The sequence below is a fragment of the Planococcus citri genome, chromosome 1 (genome assembly GCF_950023065.1).
Source record: "Planococcus citri chromosome 1, ihPlaCitr1.1, whole genome shotgun sequence".
Lineage (NCBI taxonomy): Eukaryota > Metazoa > Arthropoda > Insecta > Hemiptera > Pseudococcidae > Planococcus > Planococcus citri.
The window spans coordinates 25,092,397-25,112,929 of NC_088677.1; the positions used below are offsets into that span (position 1 = coordinate 25,092,397).

General features: G+C 35.0%; 3 protein-coding genes across 5 annotated transcripts; 1 reads left to right on the forward strand and 2 right to left on the reverse strand.

The window, feature by feature from the left end:
* The first annotated feature begins 2,359 nt into the window (after window positions 1-2,359).
* LOC135850043 (cytadherence high molecular weight protein 2-like) lies at window positions 2,360-4,359 on the forward strand. Of its 3 annotated transcripts, XM_065370746.1 has the most exons (6): window positions 2,360-2,518; window positions 2,590-2,817; window positions 2,910-3,089; window positions 3,178-3,399; window positions 3,478-3,711; window positions 3,797-4,359. In XM_065370746.1, exons 2-6 carry the CDS (start codon window positions 2,641-2,643, stop codon window positions 3,923-3,925), a joined length of 942 nt encoding a protein of 313 aa, XP_065226818.1. In that variant the 5' UTR covers window positions 2,360-2,518; window positions 2,590-2,640; the 3' UTR covers window positions 3,926-4,359. The 3 variants fall into 3 exon arrangements, with proteins under 3 accessions (XP_065226818.1, XP_065226817.1, XP_065226816.1); XM_065370745.1 differs by having other exon boundaries at window positions 2,417-2,817; window positions 3,478-3,672; XM_065370744.1 differs by having other exon boundaries at window positions 2,420-2,817.
* A 111-nt stretch (window positions 4,360-4,470) lies between these two features.
* LOC135850045 (twisted gastrulation protein homolog 1-B-like) lies at window positions 4,471-6,225 on the reverse strand. The gene is made up of 4 exons (XM_065370748.1): window positions 5,854-6,225; window positions 5,565-5,771; window positions 5,285-5,486; window positions 4,471-5,209 (listed from the first exon to the last, which is right to left on the reverse strand). Exons 1-4 carry the CDS (start codon window positions 6,071-6,073, stop codon window positions 5,125-5,127), a joined length of 714 nt encoding a protein of 237 aa, XP_065226820.1. The 5' UTR covers window positions 6,074-6,225; the 3' UTR covers window positions 4,471-5,124.
* A 705-nt stretch (window positions 6,226-6,930) lies between these two features.
* Window positions 6,931-12,058, reverse strand: LOC135850042 (uncharacterized). The gene is made up of 2 exons (XM_065370743.1): window positions 10,652-12,058; window positions 6,931-7,220 (listed from the first exon to the last, which is right to left on the reverse strand). Exons 1-2 carry the CDS (start codon window positions 11,682-11,684, stop codon window positions 7,213-7,215), a joined length of 1,041 nt encoding a protein of 346 aa, XP_065226815.1. The 5' UTR covers window positions 11,685-12,058; the 3' UTR covers window positions 6,931-7,212.
* Window positions 12,059-20,533: the final 8,475 nt, after the last annotated feature.

Here is a 20,533-nt window from a genome sequence, read left to right on the forward strand (position 1 = left end):
TGATTGAGGAGTTCGTTTAAAAAACTACCTATACCAGCTATACCTAATGTCAAAATGCAAAAAGTGAAAACATCACATTGCGTTTTGGAGGAGGCCAAAGACATACATGAATTTTTGGTGGTGAAAATTTGATTTTGGACTGCAGATTGTTCATCAAATTCGGCCAACGTTTAGAACATGCATAACCATTTTTTTCCATTTTCCCTTTAAAAATGTTGATTACGACGGTTTTTTGAATAAATCCAGTAAAAATTAGTAGGTACCTATACCTACGTGCACTTAAAAAAATTAATGAAAACGTAAAACGGGATTAAAAAAAACCCGACGACAGATCGACACGCTGGAGGAAAGTAAGCGAGTGTCCCACAACAAAGACAGAATACTGTTTTGGACTAATTTTGGGACGCTGATTCCGAATAGGTGACGACCGTTTTGCTGGATTCCCTTCGGCGAGTATTTTACGTTGAGTTTTCTGATTCGTTCACTCGCAAAATTCACCTTTTGGACTTTACTCTTGTACAGCACTTATGACTACTTTTACACACAAAAAGGGCCTATCTATCACATGTCGCATTTTTTCGACCATTTTTAGTGCATTTTGACCAAGTTTCCGAGTAATGAGATGGGTTTAGTGAAAAGCCGACGTCGGAAATAAACTCGCCGTCTCAAAAAACCTTCAGGTGACCAATTATCAGCTCGTTTGGGCGACATTTCCTCCAGTTTTTTTTGGCCCTCTCTGAAATCCAAAAAGGTATGACGGTACCTATCTAACTTTTAAAAATGTCGAATGTAATTACGAAATTGACTTCTTGTAAAAAAAAATAAAAATAATAATTTACTTGGTACCTACTTGAATTATAAATTTTCAAAAACTTCTACCCTCGCTTTGCTTAGCGCTGTTGGTTTTTCTTTTTCAAAATCGAAATTTCTAATATGTAGGTAAAGGTAATCTATTATTCAAACTCAAAAAAAAAAAAAAAAATGTTTAAATCAAAAAATAAACTCCTTACATAGAAAAAAAAGTTGTTGTTTTTACTTCTCCTAAACACAAAATTACGAGATTACTTCGTTTTCGTTTGGGCTTTTTTGCTTTTTTTCAAACCTAAAATTTCTGTTTAAAAATCATTCAAATTCTGGAATTTTAAAGCCAAAACAATCAACCTCCTCCCATAAAAAAGCATTGAATTCTTTCACTATCAAAATACGAATTTTCAAACGCTTTTGCCCTCGCTACGCTCGGGCTAATTTGTTTCTTTTGTAAAAAAAAAAAACTAAAAATTTCATGTTTGAGGCTTCTAAAAATTGAAAATTGAAAACGAAAATGTTTGATAAGTCATAAAAGACTATTGAATATAGCCTAATTATCTACATACAAGTATTATATCAATTGGCATTTTTCTCATACCAGCCAGAAAATTTTTGGTTGACTACCCCTCCCCCCCTGAAAAAGAGCTCAAGTTTCGCCCCTGATCAAAAAACATCTGCTGGAGGAAAGTGGGCTATAGACAAATCAATTTTCAAGAACGTCTGAAAATTTCTATAAACTTGCTACAAACTGTGTCTATCTACTACATAGCTCTTTCAACCCTTTTATTCGACTTGAAAAGTTACACAAGAATCTTCCTTCAAAATTGACAAAAATTCAATTTTTGAAAAATTTACGACTACGACAAAAAATTAAAAAATTTACTCTATTATTCGCAAAATATGGTTGCGTTGCTTTGTAGCACTTTCAGTTTCACAGATAGGACATTTTTTCAGAGAACCTTTTTTTTTGTTCGTCTCAAAAAGTTATACTAGACTGAAAATCCATGGTGAAAATTTAAAAAATCGGATTTTCTAAAATTCATGCGCCTCTGCCTCTTTAATTTCTAGATTAGACTCATGTCAGAATCTCAAAAAAACCCTTAAGCTTCCTTTATAGTGGCAATAAGCTGGCAATAGAAAATTTCTACAGAAAATCATGGAATTTTTTCAAACTCAATATAATGTACAACAGGTAGGCGAGGGGTACTTCCATCGTAACCTACACAGTAATAATTTTAGTATTTCGTTATCTTTCCTAAACTACTCCTGAAGTTGATTTTGAAGGAAGAAAAAAAACTGAATAATGAGAACGGCGAAAACTGCAAACTGCAATAATTAATAGTTATCAATTTGTATATAATTATTTTTTATTTTCTTTCTTCATCCATTATGCTTCACTGTTCACTCTTCAGAAATTTCATCCCCATTGGATATGATATTCATAATATCAACTTTGTTTATGATTATTACCAATTCTATTGGTTAGATTGTAATGTTATTCTGAAAATACTGTCATGCCATTCGTGATTTTCACGACAGAATAAAATACTAGCTTTTCATTGGTGGATTCCGAGACGAAGTGCAAACAGTGAAAACGACTGGTTGCCGGTTGAATATTTTGTTTTGTTGATGAGAAAGAGAATTTGCGTTGCCGCAGCCGCACTGCTAACGAAATCCATCTTATATCTTTTGACATTTTGAAGTACAGAAAGTAACTAACGTTTTGAACTATGCATTTTGCTTTTGATACTGGTAATGATTTGTCCTTGTGTGTTTCAACAGTCTGCGACTACAAGTAGGAAGTGTTATTGCTATTCTTGCACAATTTTTCGTATGAGTAAAGGCGATACTACAGAAAGTGTTAGAAGAAGATTATTGTTCCGAGAACGTATGAACGAGACAACAAAAATGTCAAACACTCCGAGCGTTACCGTCGAAAGCAGTGGAGTCACCGATATGGACCGATTAATGAAAGAAATGCAATCTTTACACGAACGAAGAGAATCGGAGGTAAGATCATCATCATTTATCTTAAATTGCTTCTCTGCTTGAAACAAAGTTGAACGAACATCTTCAATCTGTCGTTTCTGCATTGTTTTCAGATGAGCAATTTAAAGTCGAAATGTACAGAAATGGAAGCTACGAAGACAGAAATGGAAACTATGAAGACATCGCTTAAGAAAATGGTACAAATGGATAAACTCGAATCGAAGTTCGACGCGTACAAGCTTGAAACGAAGAAACAACTTGAAACTTTAGAGAATGATAAAAAAACGCTACAGGTGAGGAGATACCAATAATTCCTGTATGAAAGTAGTGCTTTCTTTTTTTTGATCTCACTTCTACCTTGTTCTTTTATATATTTTACAGACCTCAATCAATGCCTTGACCAGAGAGTTAGATTGCGAACGAGCTCGAAACAAAGATTTGGCTCTCGAGATAACTCGTCGGAAAACAACCGAAGCTAATTTGAAAAAGAAAGTTACTAATCTCAATCAGTCGTTAGCCGCAGAGAAATCTACTTCCAAGACAAAGATCGATAAACTAACACACGAATTGAACAACGCGCTTCTCAAATCGACCGAGCCAAAAGTAACACCATTATCGATAACGAATTAAGTTCACATAAATTTCTAAGCTAATTTGTTCTTTCATCTACGTGTTGTTCAGTTACAGCCACAGGTGGAAGTTCCAAAAGTTGATGACAAGCTTTTGACGAAAGAATTGAACTCATCGGACGCCAAATTGGACGCTAAGAAAACGTTTTTAGCAACGTTGAAGGCGTATGCAACTCAGACCGACGGTCCAGTCCTACCAAAAAATGAAAACTATCAAATGATTTCTTCGTCGCAGAATGCGTCTGTGGTACGTGATAGTTCGAGTTCTTGCAGACAAAATTTTAACGTAAAGCACTTTGTTTATGATTGGCGTAATAATCCGATATTTGTATTTTCTGAAAAACAATGAATTTGTTAATGTGAACATTTAGGTTATAAGCACTGCTTCCATCATTTCCACTAAAGTTATCGAGAAAGAAGAAATTTTGTCGACGTCTCTCAACTCTCCTCCAAAGAACAACAGCCGCGGTCGAAAAAGAAAATCTATCTATTCGTTGTGATTGAAGTATTTTCATTTTTGAAATACTTAATTTCGTTCTGACGAAGTTTCTTTTTTATACTTTTTACAATATTATATAGTTAAGAATATGTTTTAGTTCCTTCGGAACTATTATTATCTACCAGGGAATTTTTCTCTTCAATGTTTGTTTTTCCAGTTAGTACTTAGATTGTTATTGTTAGATTAAGCGCATTTGAAGTTATTGTTATTGAGAATATTGTTATATTTTTCTGATGGGTTTTCTAATTTTCACCTGTCAACTAACTGTTAGATTTCAGAGTATTTTCTGATACGTTCCTTTGAATTTGAAATTATTGTAATATTACTATAAGGAGAATTTTCTTAAAATGTTGATTGCTTTTGAATTATTGAAATAAGACAAGTAATTAGATGAGCTAAACGATTGTATTTTTCTAATAAAGATATTCAAAACTGTCCTAGTTGTATTATTCCTCAACTTGGGGAGCGATTTTTCTTTTCAAGCTATCGTAGAGTTCTTTTTTTTTTAGCAATAATCATCGATGAAAACAATCAAAAAGCAACTAATAACATTTTCCAACGTGTATGTTTACTATACCAAAAATGATATACTTAAATCAACATCTACAAAATGAGAACGTACAAAGATAGTCATGGCACACTACTTACACATAAAATAATCAAATTCAATAAACCACATGAGAAAAATAAGAATGAAAAATACTGGTAAGCTGAGAAAACACGAAAGAAACAAGTTAACGATCAACCAAAAATAAAAAGAGCAAAATTGTAAGTGGAATCATTAAAAATACTAATCGAAGATCTATCACAAAATGGAAGACAACATACGAGTAGATAGCATGAAAATTTCACGCGAAAAAGATGAAATTTCACATTAAAAAATAAGGCACATTATTTTGATAAAATTTTCCCCTAAGTAGACAAATGAAATTATGGCACAATTAATAATAAAATCCAAAACGGAACCAAAAACCGTTCGATGATAATCACTATACAAAATCTCGAATCTTCTTGATACTTATCTGTAGAAGATCCGATCCGAACAAAATAATATAAAAAATACGTAAAATAATACTCATGTTTCTCAAAATTGGAATAAACGGATACGCAGGTACGAGTAAAACGAGATGGTTTAGATTTCGAACTAATAAATCGTGATGTTTTTCACAACCGTAGTCAGATCAACGGTCAACGGTTTCGCTATAAACCATCGGGCGATTCATCTTCACCAAAATCCAGTTCGGCGTCAGGTAGAACGATTACGGGTGATGGGCACTGAGCACACCTACGAGTAAGAAATAGCTTTAGTTTTTTTGAACAAACTTCATGGGAGAATCCGAAGGTAAAAATTTATCATTACTTGCTCTCGTTGATTCCATAATCCGGGCATTTTTCTCCGATGCACTCGCAACATCCGTCATGAAACCAGCGATAACTATTAGCTCCCATGGACTGACACGAGGCTCGGCATTTGTTCCAAGGCATGCACGAAGCCATAAATGCTACAGAGCAATTAAATGTTACGATATCTTTGGTAGGATCGACCTCTTGTTCGTTGGTTTCTGTTTAAATCAAATCACAATATGAGATCGAATTGTATCAGTAATATATTTTATACGTGTAGAAATACGAATTCTTACGCATCATCGTAGCTGGATCTTTTTTTATCTCCGGTCTGTAAGCGACGGGATTCATATCAATGGGGAATGTCAACGAATACCATCTTTCCATATCATCGTTTTCTACTACCAAAGAATGAAATAGAGTAGGAATTGGGTCGGGTAGATCTTCTACATGGCTCATTTTACTCAAACCGCTTTTAGTGACGTTGGGTTTCGGGCACATTTCTACAAAAAAATAAAATAAACGAATGTTAAATTTTCAGCTTAGGAGTGGAGTAGTAAGTAGTGATTTGATATATTCACTTACCAACGCAAGAGCAGCATTCGTTCCAGAGATGGTTCAGGCAATTGAAACAGTCTTTACAACACGAGCAGTTTTTCAGATCGCATTTACAAGCTTGAGTAATTAAACATTTACTAACTATACTAGCACAGACAGCTTCATTACAGCTGTCCACTGCGATGGGCCACTGGACGACGTAAAATACCGCACATATGTGGAGAAATAATAATATTCGTAAGTACATCTTTAAGTATATCGGTACATTACAATGTAAACTAGAATATTGATCCTTGGATTCCTAGAAAATACAAATTTGATCGATGAGAAATTAAATTAATTGAGGAATTTCAATGCGAACATGATCGAATATCAAAATTATCAATTCAAATTCAAAATCAAAACACAAGCGAAAAATAGCAACACATGGAAAATGCTATTTTCACAACAATACCAGCTGTAACTAAATGGTAACGATTCGATGATTCGTTATCAACGAATCTATGAGTAATATGATTCAATATTCAATTTTGAATTTGAATTTTTTAATTTTTTCACTTTTCACTTTTTCGTTTTTCAGTGATGGAACATCAGGAACATGGAATGGAAAACTCGAAACTGAAATGAAACTGAACTGAATGAAACTGGTGTTACGCGATCATATAGAATACCATCAATTTCTAGGCTAATAAAAGCTTACGAGTTGTTTTATCAACCATTATTGATGGCGAACTGGTTGAACCATTGTCTCGTGCAACGGTGCTTGCTATTCCAGTAACCTTGTACTGAATAGATTCGATTCGTTTCGGTTACGTGTAGTAGTTGGTAGGTATGTCGAGTTAGGATGGTGTCTCCAGTTTGTAGACACCAATCCCTTGACACCCCCTCCCAGAGCTACCAACTAGAGAAAACGTCGCATTGTAGAATCAGTCCGAGGATCTATTTCACAACGCAGCATTTCTCTCCAGTTATCAACGAAGTACAAACTCAATCCGAAGAATAGTTTTACAGACGATTTTCAACAATTTTCAACGTTTTAGCGAGGTGAACAAGTGAAGAGAACATCATCCGAAGAATAGTTCGTCATTCGAGTAAATAAACATGAACGATTCATAAATCATAGCAGGTCTATGATCCCTTTATTTTGCATAAAGTTTAGGACATTTCAATTTCATCATAAATGCTATGCTATTCTAGTGATAACGTAGAGTAAGTATTTCTAAGGTTAAAGGAGTATATATGTAGAAGTATTCTATCGATTTCATGCAGATAAGTATAATTTCTCACGTAGAGAATAATAATCATAAACTAAAGAGTAAAATATACGAGTAATAGACTATCTCGACGTCTCGAGTTCATTACGGTTCAACGATTTCGATTTCTTGGCTATCCTCCTGCAACAAGTAAGATTTGCGCATGGGGATAAGTTTACGAGTTACGATTTACATGTTTTTGAATGCATTCTACGATTATACGATTTAATTTGCCATTTGCTTCTTGGTCATCGATAGGACAACCTCAGCTACGTTTTACAAGATACGATTTTATTTTTAAAAGAACAGAAGAGTTCTTCAGGCAGTGCTTTGGTAAGACAGTCTGCCAGTTGCGTTTTCGTGTCGATTTTTACGATTTTTAATATATTCTTGCGAATATACTCACGTTTCTTTAGGTATTTTAATTCTACATGTTTAATTCGACTGTTACTCGTTGTGTCATAAGAGATGCTTATGGCCGCAGAGTTGTCTTCATAAACACATATAGGATATTGCATTTTACCCAACGTTTCTTCAATTAGGCGAGCTAGGAAAAGAATTTCTTTACTCGCTTCACAAATTGCAACAAATTCGGCCTCACCGGAGCTTTCCGCGCGAACGGATTGCAACCGAGAGCCCCAATGAATTACATTATTAAAATAACGAATTATGAAACCTGTAGTGGATTTACGAGTACGTGGGTCACCCGCATAGTCAGAATCGACATAGGCATCCAGCTTATCCGAAGAGTTGCTGTCTGAACTACGAAGATACTTCAAGCCGGTGGTTCGAGTGCTGTTCAAATAAAGAAATAATTTATTAAGAAGATGCCAGTGAATCGATTGAGGTAAGGTTTGAGCTCTAGCTAGAAAATTTACAGCAAAGGTGATATCAGGACGTGTTTGAGTTGATAAGTACTGTAAAGCGCCTATCGCCTGTTTGAAAGAACAAAAATTATCATTTTCAGGATTCGTTTTCAAGTGTTTATGGTCGCAAATGGGTACCATAGGCGTTATTGCCGAGGGACCTGGTTTGAAACCAAACACTTCGAGAACTTCATTTACGTATTGGGTTTGATGTAATAACAATTGTTTACCATTGTCATTCCATTCTAACTGAAAACCAAGAAATTTTTGGGGTAATCCCAAGTCCTTAATTTCGAAACGATTTTTAATATTATTGCACACAGATTCGATTCCAGTAACATCGTCACCGGTAATAACCATATCGTCAATGTGTACAATAATAATTACGATTTTACCATTAACAAGTTTGAAATACACACATGGGTCACGTTCGCTTCGAATGAAACCCAGTGAGAGTAAGAATTGATTTAATAATTCGTTCCAACATTTAGGGGCAGTTGGGAAACCGTACAAAGCACGGTTTACTTTTCCAACGAATTTTTTTCTGTCACCTTTAGCTCCTTGGGGTAATGAGATATATTTAACCCTATCAAGATCGGCATAAAGAAACGCATTTTTCACGTCATATTGAATACTTTTCCAGGAATGAGTGACAATAGCTGCGAAAAGCCATCGTACACTACACGTTTTGGGAGTAGGAGAGGCTGTGTCCTTTGAAGTATATTTCTCCGGATCGCGGCATCCTACGGCAACAATTCTGGCTTTCTTTCTACCGTCAGATTTCGTGGTAAAATCCCATTTGGTTGGTATGACCACCATGGAATTTTCCCGAGGTACGAGAGTCCAGGTTCCTCTATCGTTCATGATACTAAGTTCATTCTCAATAGCAGGACCCCATTCACGAATATTTTCAGATGACGTTGCAAGGCTATAAGTCATAGGGTTTTCCGGAGACTTGATGTCCTTGAACGACTCAATGTACGTTTTATTGACCTGAATAGGTGAACTTTCATCCCAGTCACAGTCAAGTTCAATTTCAACTTGTTCATTTTCAGGGTCAGAGTCTGATTTGGATTCGAGGTGCGAGTCCGTGTTCGAAGGTAAGCAATCAGGTTGAGGTGGGGTTACAATAGAGGGAGTTTGGGTTGAAGTAACAGAAGAAGGGTCGACTTCAACGAGTTTAAATGATTCATTTTTATCAGATTGAAAGTCAGTTTTGTACAACTTATTTTCGTCTATCTTTAAATTGCAAAGATCCATAGTTTTCTTTGTAGTGGGATCGAATAAGGTGTAACCTGTTTTCGTATAGCCCACAACATAGAGCTTATTAGATCTCTTTTGAAATTTCTTCCCTTTAGGTATCTGCTCATCCAAGGCTTGCGCATATGAGCCAAACACCACAAGAGTAGAAACGTCAGGCGGTTTGCTGTACAACATTTCAAAAGGTGTTAAAAAATCGATACTCGAGTGTGGTGTCCTGTTATAAATATAGCAGGCTGCGTGTACAGCGAGACCCCACAAGTTGGCTGGAAAACCAGCTTCAAATAAAAGCGCGCGTGCGCGCTCCTGTAAGGTACGATTTAGGCGTTCAACAAGGCCGTTGTGTTCGTGACAATATGCTTCAGACGGCTCGCGCCTTAAGCCATATTTATCAAGAATTTGGTCAACTTGTTCATTACAAAATTCAGTGCCGTTATCACAGCGAAGAATATCGAATTGGCCAGGGCCAGGGAAGCAAGCTTGAAGAAAACGAAAAGCTTCATTCAAGCATGGGCAGACATCCGAAGCGGATTTCGATTTGATAACGAAAACTTGAAGGAATCTTGTGTAATCATCAACTACACACATGATATAAGCGTTTAGTTTTTCGAAGGTAACAGGAGTAATGGGACCCATAAGGTCAACGTGTATAATTTGACAGGGCCGAGTAGCTCTATCACGATCCTTATCGAAAGTTTTCTTATGAAGTTTTGCTTCTGAGCAAACCTCACAAGTTGATAAGCGCATGGGAGTAATTAGATCTTGCACACCTACGGTTACGTTTTTCAATTTATTTACAATAGGAGGTGAGATGTGACCCATACGGCGGTGCCACAGCTCCCCCTCCTGTTCCAACAGCAATCGCTTAGCTGGTGATAACTTTTGACGTTTACGTTTCGGTTTCAGTTTGGGTATCTGATTAGAATCAGTTTGATTCGTTTCAGATTCCGTTAACATGACAAATAATCCTTCATCAACGAATTGTTGATTAGGATCAGACGATTCAAACAAGGTAATATTATCACAATCAACAGTTTTTACATTCATGCAATACATTCCATTTAATTCAGTAATACTGGCGATTTTACGATTAAATTTACGACACAATAGATAGCCAGATTTCGGATTAGCGATTAACGAAGATTTATATTTGGTATTAAATTTGGAAACACTGATAATAGTATCCTTCGAGTCAGGTACCAAATACCAATTGTACACCAGGTAAGTAAATTATCGTTTTATTTTTACCAAAAGTGACTAAAATAGGTAAAGTTCCTTCACCAATAGCCAAAATACTTCCTCCCATAGAGTTTACTTTAACAGGTTTTTCATAAGTAACATATTCGAGCAAGACATTTTTATTCCCTGTTAAGTGGGAGTTTGAGCAAGTATCAACATATATACGCAAATTTGTGGTAAATAAATCAGCTGGTATTCGCAACTCACCTTTATTAAGTTTGCAAGCTGATTTTTCATGACCGTAAGTATAACACTTGAAGCACAAGCGTCCAGGGTTGGGGCATTCAGTGTGAGTGTGGAAGTAATCACTACACTTCCGACACTGTACGTTCTTTTTCTCCTCCTTGGACATTTTAGCGAGCTGCTCCAGCTGGGTTGGTGTATATTTTTCGTGTAGGGGTTTTGATGGCTTGCCATTGGCGGTACTATTGATAGAATTTTTCTCAGGTATGGATTTAGCTCGTTTCACAGACACAGTATTCTCCTCCGGTTTCAGGTCTTCTTGTTTACGTTTGGCTGATGATGAATTCGTGTTCGTGATGCTTTTATTTGGCAAGGAAGCAGATAAAGTTTTAGCAGTATTTTGGAATTTCTGCTTGATATAGTCAAGAGTAGCGATGTCACTAGGTAATGATGTGATCGTTGAATAAAATGAGAAGAACGGAGATCGCGGCTCCTTACATCCCTCAATTTTACTAAGGAACAGAGAGCAAACATACTTCTCAGGGAAGTTAGTACCGATAGATCTAAAATCTTCTATGAGACGATCGAAATCGGCGATGAATCGATCTACGTTGTAAGTAATTCTATACTTCAGGTAATTCATTCTATTATGTAAATCAACGTAATCGTGGAAATCGTTCTGGGAAAATAGTTTCTTCAATTCTTCGTAAGTATCATAGGCATTTAGTATATGGTTAATTCTCTTACTAATTGGAAAAATTACTGATGCACGTAGGTATTGCACTACCTGAGCATCGCACATTACTCTCCTAGATGGGGATATATTAATCGTCATGCCACATTGTGATTCAATAAATGGGTACAGGTTTGCGGCTCGCAGCTCCAAGCTCACCATGTTATCCCAATCTTTAAAGTTATTACTACCTTTTAAAAGTTCATGGCTCTGGAACTGTCTTACTGTAAAGTTGGGGGTAAGGTAAGCTCTATCAATTTCAATCCATTGGGCTGGCGTTGGCTGAGGCTGAGCCTGAGCACCGGTTCCATTACCTCGTGCCATTTCAGGGGATGATTATAGGCTGATGCAATCCTAATGTGCACTGTGCAACCGGTTTATTTTAATTATAGAAGTTCAATAATGCGATTTTTTAATTAGAATTACGTTATTTTAATCGATTTCAGACATAAAACTGCTCAAGAAATAATGGTTGATGTTACGCGATCATATAGAATACCATCAATTTCTAGGCTAATAAAAGCTTACGAGTTGTTTTATCAACCATTATTGATGGCGAACTGGTTGAACCATTGTCTCGTGCAACGGTGCTTGCTATTCCAGTAACCTTGTACTGAATAGATTCGATTCGTTTCGGTTACGTGTAGTAGTTGGTAGGTATGTCGAGTTAGGATGGTGTCTCCAGTTTGTAGACACCAATCCCTTGACAACTGGTTGAAAAATGAAATTGAAAACTTGAACTGAAATGGAGAAAGTAAACTGAAACTGAAACTGAACTAGACTAGAGATGATGAGAAATTTTCAATGGAAACTAAATTTCTTGAAAATTTTCTGGAAATTTTCCGGAAAGTTTCAAATTTTTAAATTTTCATTTTCATGGAAATTTATGAAATTTATAAATTTTCACCAAAACGCTCACCAGAGTTCAGCATTTTCATTCATAATAACTAATAAGGAAATGCTCGTAAACAGTAAACAACTACCTACCTAGATTATAACATTAAAATTTTTAAAATATGTTTTTCTTGGTTTAAAAAAAAATTTTGAATGAAATTTTGAATTTTCAAAAATACGCGTATGTACATGACTTGGTATCATTTTTTCAACAGGTGTAGTGTAACAATAACAAACCTGCGGAGATGAACCTTTTTGAGACAATTTCTTGAAATTTAAAAAAAATACTGATCATTTTTTCAAAAATAAATACAAACAAAATATAATTAGTTGTCTCCTTCAAGGACTCTTCAGATCCATTCAGACGAAGTTCAGAATGTGAAAAATGAGAAATTCGTTGATACTTTTGTTTTTTCCGCATGTCTCGTAGGTATTTATGCAATATAATGCATTGTCAATGATTCAATAATCAATTTTTTAAAATAAAAAAAATGAATCAATGAGAGAAAAGGGCAATATTTGTCTCAGTCAATTGTCTCAAATTTCATGGACCATTTAACAAAATTTATTCAAAGGTTACAAGTTCATGGTTGGAGAAATAAAAATTTCAAATTTGAATTTGGGTTCCAATTCCAATTTTTTTTTGACTTCAGTAAAGGCTATAAAGTATAAATTGAATAAAAAATTGAAAATTATTTCCCCGAAAATTTTCTGGTTGATTCCAGTTCCAGTTCCAGTTGAAAATTCCGGTTCCCGTCAGCATCATCCCATCCCACAGTTTTTTTCTTTGTGAAGTAGGTGTAGGTACCTAATACCTATAGGTAATCGTTGAATTCTTGAACTTGGTCACATTTTATTGCAGAAATGAGAATAAATGAAAAAAAAAACGGAATTATTAAAAATAAAATTCATCAGTTTGTAGTTGACCAATAGCTTTTTAAAACTGGTATTTGTAAAAAATACGATGTGGGTGCCTCATTCAACGAAGAAAAATAAATTTCCGGGAACTTTCCTGAAAGTTTCCGAAAGTTTCTGAAAGTTCCAAAAAATAAATTTCCTGAAATTTATCATCTCTAACTGAAACTAATAACTAAAAACTGAAAAATTGAACTGATCTGAAATGTAAAAGTTTTAGTAATTAGTTTTGCCATCACCACCGCACTGCATATTAAGTTAAGATGCCTATATTTTTTCATAATTTTTGAGACTGAATTTGAAATTTGAAGCTTTTGTTGCAAAGTAGCATACTAGTGTATGAAAAATTGAAAATTCATGAAAGAAAAGAAAAATTTTTCATTTCTTTTTGAACCTCAAGAAATGAAAACTGAAACTGAAATGGAAAAGGAAAACTGAAAACTTAAACTGAAAAAAATAATAAAACTGAAACTAAAAATTAAAAACTAAAAGTGAAACTAAAAACTTGAACTGAAAAAAAAAAACTAAAACTGAAACTAAAAACCTAAAGTAAAAACTAAAAACTTGAACAGAAAAGTGAAATGAAAATAATGTAAAAGTTTTGCCATCACTGATTTTATTTTATTATGGCCTGCTCAATGCTCATTGATATTTTTAATTTTTCTCGTAAAAACCAACAATCCGGCCTGCTGGTAGTGCTGGTAAGTGGTAAATCTTTCACCTCTTTCGCCAAAAACAAAGAGTCACCTTTCACTTTCATCATTCTTATGAAGTTACGATTACGACTAAGGATGGCATGCTCAAATGCGCGCAACAGCACGATGAGCATTTGCTCAAATGCGCGAGAACGCATTTTAGTAATTTGCTCGAGCAGTACTGAGAACTGATCAACTGAAATTATTTGAAGCAGACTTTCGATCGGTGGCATCAGAACCATTGCCGACTAGTAGACCCCCCCCCCCCCAAAAAAAAACGAAACGAGGAAACAAACACAACAACTAAAACAGTTTGATTTTGAAAAAAAAAAAAAAATGATGAAAGCTGCTGTGGAGCAACCGGAAAGTTAGCTTTTCGATTTAGAATCAGAAAAAACCATTTCAAAACCACAATTGAGAACTTTTTTGGAACCAGTAGAGCCTGGAACTACCAATTCTCAAAGGTCCTGAACTCCAGAAAAGTGAAAACCACCACCATCTCCACCATTTCAAATTTTAAACGCGGTGAAATAAATTTTTGAAGTGTTTTCTGCTGTAATTTTTTGTGAATTTTTTGCAGATATTTTGAATGAATTTTCGTGGTGATGTCAGTTGAGTTTATTTTTTGATTTTTTTTTCACAGGGAATTTAAATGATTTTTTTGCGATTATTTTGAATGAATTATTTGAGGTAATTTTGCCGAATTGAATTTTTTTGTGGTAGGTACTTAACTTTCAATGCGGATATATTCATTTCTCGCAGTGAATTTAAAGGAATTTTTTCACTACCTATCATTTTGAATACCTATGCAAGTTTTTTGTGGTGATTTTGAATGAGTTTCTCGCGGTGATCTTGAACAATTTTTTAGTTGTGATTTTGCATTACCTACCTAATTTTTTTCTTGGAGATTTAGGATAGGTAAGTATATTTTTTGGGAGTGATCTAGAATAATATTTTGTGGAGGTAATCAGAAATATTATTTTCAATCCAATCATCAGTAAAAAAAAACTATTCTGTGGCAATTTTAAATAAAATTAATTTTTTTAATACTTTTTTTTGTGGTACTTACCTATGAATTTTTATGGTGCTTTCAGATAAATTTTTCATGTTTGAAAAATGAACTACGATTAAGCTTCTGTCAGCGATTTAGAATTTTAGTTCCAATTTAACAAAGAATTTTTGTGTGGAAATTTTAAAATTTTCAACTTTTTTTGTGGTGAGTGAGGTGAGGGAATGTTTGATTGTTTGTAAATTAATTTCAAAGAAGTTTTTGTGATGCTGCTGAATTCAAATCTTTTTTTGGTGGGATTTGAAATTATTCTGATTCTGAATGTATTTTTTGAAGTGATTTCTGAATCTTTGGTACTTTTTTTGGTAGTAATTTTAGATCAATTTTTTTGATGATTAATTTTTCAATCGATAGGTATGCGAATGAAATTACCCAAAGTGACTAATCAACTCAAATAAAATAATTACAATAATTTTAAAAACAAACGTTAGCTAGTAGGTAGGTATATATTTTTGCATATTTATTTAATTATCTACTTGATGAAAATTGTATTTGTTTACAATTTTTCATCTTGATTTTTTTAAACAAAATCATACAAAAATTTCATTTTTATTTAAAGCATAGTACACCAATGTTGACATAAAGGTAAACAATCCATCGATCCTTTCAGTAGACACTTTACTTCGCTACAGTCTTTACGACGATCCAAACCTCAACACAGCAAAATTGCAACCCACCATTAATTTATCGCCATTTTCAACACATCCTACGCAATTCTCATCCTGTACTCTATAGGTATGTACCAAGCTAAGCCATCAACTAAGCACACATTAAAAACGCAATTAACACGCCGAAACTCTCTCGACAAACAAGTCGAGTTTTAAAACATTCACCAACAGATTTATTCGAGTTAATTTAAAAGAAAATTTCGACCGCGTGACGGTCATGGGTGACACGAAAAATAAAGAGGGTCAGAAAATTAAATTCGTATTAACAAATGGCAATTTATTTCGTTGTTATTGGAAAAGGACGCGATAAGGATAAAGGAAACGAAATAAAATATGAAGGACTTCGCATTCAACTGTCACTTACAGCGACATGTGCTTTCTAGTTCCCTCTACTGAAGGGTCAACTTCAGGGTGATTGTTAGCTAACCGCTGCTGCTGTTTTACGCCACTAAAAAGCGTACAACTATGAACTAAAAAGTTGCCAAATTGGAGCTCAGCTAAGTCCGTTATTTGTTCAGCCAACCAAAAACCGCAACTTTTCCTCGGTTATTTGGTAGAGAAATGTCAACTATTACAACACTTTACCAACTTTTCTTACAATTGGTCTTGTCCCTATTTTGTCGTCGTAAGTCGCGTAGTATTTTCTCTCCAAGCATTGCCAGGTTCGCACTCGTAAATGTGAAAAAATCAAACGATACGCCTACGATAATATTATATTGATGAGTTTGCAATACGAAATAATATTCGAGTTATACAAATAGAGACAAACTATGTCATATCAGAAACTACCAAAAGAAGAAAAAAATTAATTAGAAAATATAAAACATCGTTCTAGGTTAAAATTTACAATATCTGTTCGCCGAGTCATCTCACGAGTTATAGATTTTTCAAAATAATGATAACACATAAAACTCGCTGTAAGAAAAATCTAAAGACACGTTTTTTGTACAACTCCCGAGAGAAAATTAGTACGCTGGCATAAAAAAAAAAAATGAAAAGAAAAGATGAAGAACAAGGTTAAAGAAAAGATATCTCGTCGTAAGCAACTTGATAACAAATGTGGGAAAAGGTGAAGAACAGTAGTTTTTATTCTAACTTGAATGGACAAATAAAAAGTGAACTGGGACAACCTCAAGGTACGCCATTCTCAATTTACCAGCTTGGCAATTTGACCATTCATCACTGTTTTTCTCGCTGTGCCAGTAAAGGTAACAATAGTGGTTCTCAGAACGCTGTCACTACGTGACAAAACTTTCAACAAAGAACTTGTCTTTCGCGCACTTGTTCGCATACGAAATGTTGAAAAAAATCTTTTTTTTTTTGGTTAGATTTTCCCCAATGTTGACACTAACAAACTAGGATTGTTCCGCCATAAAACATGGCTGGAATTTTTGTTTTAAAACGTCTCATAGCAATTTTACCTACCGACGAATTCGTAAAATTTACTAAACGTATACCTAGGTACTATATAGCTACCTTTGACTCATCTTCAAACGCTGCAAATGAACATTATCGATTTAAAATGTTGGATTTTCAATCCTCTTGAAATATATTATTACCTATTACATAGACGATAAAGTGTAAATACACAAGATGGGCAGGGTAGGTACCTACTAACTACATAAAACGTATACTACCATCGTTGAAAAAGAAAACCCCTATCGTGAAAATTACGCTAAATTGAAAATAGCTCCTGGCGCATTTGCAACAACGAATTACAAATGACTTTATAAATATTCATTATTCGGTCGCAATTCGTACAACATTAATTTATCCTAATTACTAGCTTTGCTTAATGCACGAAGTTGTGATTATTAATACCAGCACACTCCCTTTTTGCGAAATAATAAAAGAAAAAAAATCAACTCGAAAACAAACTTTACAACTGTATCGTCTCCATCGTTGTCTAAAATAATTCTTTAAAAATTTCTCCATTTTTGAGTTTATTTTGTATTATTTCGATCGTAAGTATTATTAAAATAAGCAACTCGTTTTCTTTTTTTTTTTTTCATTTTGTCGTCATATTTTTACTTCTCCAACTCGCGCAATAAGCAAATATTTTATTAAAGATAGTCGTTTAATAATAAAAGAGAGAATGAAAAAAGAAAGGGGAAAAAACGAGAAATTAAAAATATTATTTACATGTTTCGCTCGAAAGGTACCATTTTGTAGAATTTTAATTTTATAAACTCCGACGACGAATTAAACGTCATATTTATATTTTAATTTCAAAATAAAAACCTTCCATTAACAAAAGGGAGATATTTTCTGGAATATTATTTGCCAGCAGTGTTCCATTTTTAAGAATCGAATTTACTAATGACGATTTCAACGATGGAGAAAAGTAGGTTAGGTACCTACATTTGGTTTCAATTTGCTTGAGTTCTTGAGTTGGGTATACCGGGGTGTTTTTGCATTTCTTGCATGTTTGATCAAGTTTTATCTGGTTCATAAATCTAATTTCTGGATGGAATACCTCTTTCGCCAGGCTAAATATGATTCCTGATTTGAATCGGGCACCTGCAAAAATAAAAATTCCACATCAAATTTTTTCTGACGAAATAAAGCTTCTTGCAAGACAAATTGAGAGTTGTTTTTAAAAAAAAAAAAGAAGATCTGTAGCAAAAATCGGATCAAACTGAGAAATGAGAATAAAATTATTAAATAGGTATAACTGGTTTAAAACAGTGTCTGTCACAAACACTGGTTTTAAACAGTGTCTGTTTCAAACACTGGTTTTAAACAGTGTCTGTTTCAAAAACTGGTTTTAAACAGTGTATGTCACAAACACTGGTTTTAAACAGCGTTTGTTTCAAACACTGGTTTTAAATGGTGTCTGTCTCTAACACTGGTTTTTTGCTTGGGTTTAGCACACACCCACTGATATAAATGTTGTGAGTTTGTGGTTTGAACACGTTCACTTCACTGTTTTATATTGTGTCTGTCACTACCACTGTTTTTTTACTCGTGTTTGAACACACAATTACTGATTTAAATGGTGTGAGTCTCTACCACTGGTTTTTACTTTGGTTTGAACACACCCACTGATTTAAATGTTGAGTCTCTACCACTACAGTGTCTGTCACAAACACTGCTTCGAACAGTGTCTATCACAAACACTGGTTTTAAACAGTGTCCGTCACAAACACTGGTTTTAAAAAGTGTAAACAGTGTCTGTTTCAAACACTGGTTTTAAATGGTGTCTGTCTCTAACACTGGTTTTTTGCTTGGGTTTGAACACTACCACTGATTAAAACAGTGTCTGTCACAAACATTGCTTCGAACAATGTCTGTCACAAACACTGCTTCGAACAGTGTCTATCACAAACACTGGTTTTAAACAGTGTCCGTCCCAAACACCGGTTTTAAACAGTGTCTGTCACAAACACTGGTTCTAAACAGTGTAAACAGTGTCTGTTTCAAACACTGGTTTTAAATGGTGTCTGTCTCTAACACTGGTTTTTTGCTTGGGTTTGAACACACCCACTGATTTAAATGGTGTGAATCTCTACCACTGGTTTTTAATTGGTTTGAACACGTTCACTGTTTTATATTGTCTCTGTCACTATAGTGGAGTGGCAAACAGCTGAAATACAGGAGAAAATGGCATTTGATGAAAGAAGCGTGAATTTTGGTATGATGAATTTTAGGGCCAAAATGAAGTTTTTAAGACCGGGAGCCATTCGGGCTCCCCCCTCCTTCGAGGGGGGTGGACCCTACAATTTTGAAAGAATTCCTATCGATCGAGTTATGGTCAGAAATCAATTATTATGGTGCCCGCTATTTGGTATTGATCAGCACTTTCTATTTTCACCATTGAAGCCATCGTCCCCCCTCTCCCCTTGGCGTAGGGCTCAGCCCCCTAAATTGTGGATCTGGAAGACGTTGAGATTCGGAAATGTAATTTTGTGAAAATATCCTTCGAAAAGTGTACAAATAATTTTGGTTGTTCATTTTTTGGTTTCCTCCCCCCCCTCTGCCCCCTGTGGCACCTCAAAACTTGAAAAACGCGTAAAATTGCCGCTTTAAATAGTGGAAATGGTGAGTTGAATGCCAATTCTTCTAGGAACTGATGAGAAACATTTTTTGAAAGCAGTAAATAACGCAAAAAATCATGAATCCCCCTTTTACGCACCCCCATCAACCCCTAATTGCAAAAACTACCCTACTGGTAAAAATTCCACCAGAATTGAAATATTGAGCCGGTTACTGTTCAATATTGATTGATGTGTTTCTCTAAACGTGTCGGAGTCGTCGCATACCTCCCACCCATTCAAGGGGGCAGACCCCTAAAATGTGGAGGCAATGAAAACTCCACCTATGGAACTGAAATTCGGTAAATGTGTACTTCTCTGGTCATGGGAACATATTTAATGGTCCATTTCATCGATTACATTCCTCACCCCGCCCCCTACCCTCCCCCTTTACATATCATTATACAAAATTTCATCAAAAAGTAACCCCTCTAGCTTTGTAGCGCGCTCCATAGGAAGGTAACAGAATTCGTTTTACACTCAATGGATAGAGAATTTCATCAGCTTTCCAACGGTATATGTTTGTGATCATTGTGTGATGAAAACAAGCAAATCTGTGTCCAATAAAGTGAATGAAGGTTGGGCGCTCGGTTAAGGCAAAAGCAATTTTTGAATTTTCAATCTCCTACTTTGTGTCGGCGCTTCAGAGGAACGTTACATTACAGAAGTTGTTTTATACTCGATCGATAGAGGATTTTATCAGCTTTCCAACGGTATGTTTGTATGATGAAAACAATCAAACCTGTGTCCAATAAAGTGAATAAAGGTGGAGGCGCTCGTGTCCTGCGGAAGCAATTTTTGAATTTTCTATCTTCTACTTCGTGTCGCGCTTCAGAGGAACTTTACATTACCAAAGTTGTTTTATACTCGATCGATAGAGGATTTTATCAGCTTTCCA

Coding starts and splice junctions, on each gene's coding strand:
- LOC135850043 (XM_065370744.1), top strand. CDS start 2,563: ATGATTTGTCCTTGTGTGTTTCAACAGTCTGCGACTACAAGTAGGAAG. Junction 2,818..2,909: donor ACGAACGAAGAGAATCGGAG/GTAAGATCATCA, acceptor CATTGTTTTCAG/ATGAGCAATTTAAAGTCGAA. Junction 3,400..3,477: donor TCAAATCGACCGAGCCAAAA/GTAACACCATTA, acceptor CGTGTTGTTCAG/TTACAGCCACAGGTGGAAGT.
- LOC135850045 (XM_065370748.1), bottom strand. CDS start 6,073: ATGTACTTACGAATATTATTATTTCTCCACATATGTGCGGTATTTTAC. Junction 5,772..5,853: donor CGAATGCTGCTCTTGCGTTG/GTAAGTGAATAT, acceptor ATTTTTTTGTAG/AAATGTGCCCGAAACCCAAC. Junction 5,487..5,564: donor AGATCCAGCTACGATGATGC/GTAAGAATTCGT, acceptor TGATTTAAACAG/AAACCAACGAACAAGAGGTC.
- LOC135850042 (XM_065370743.1), bottom strand. CDS start 11,684: ATGGCACGAGGTAATGGAACCGGTGCTCAGGCTCAGCCTCAGCCAACG.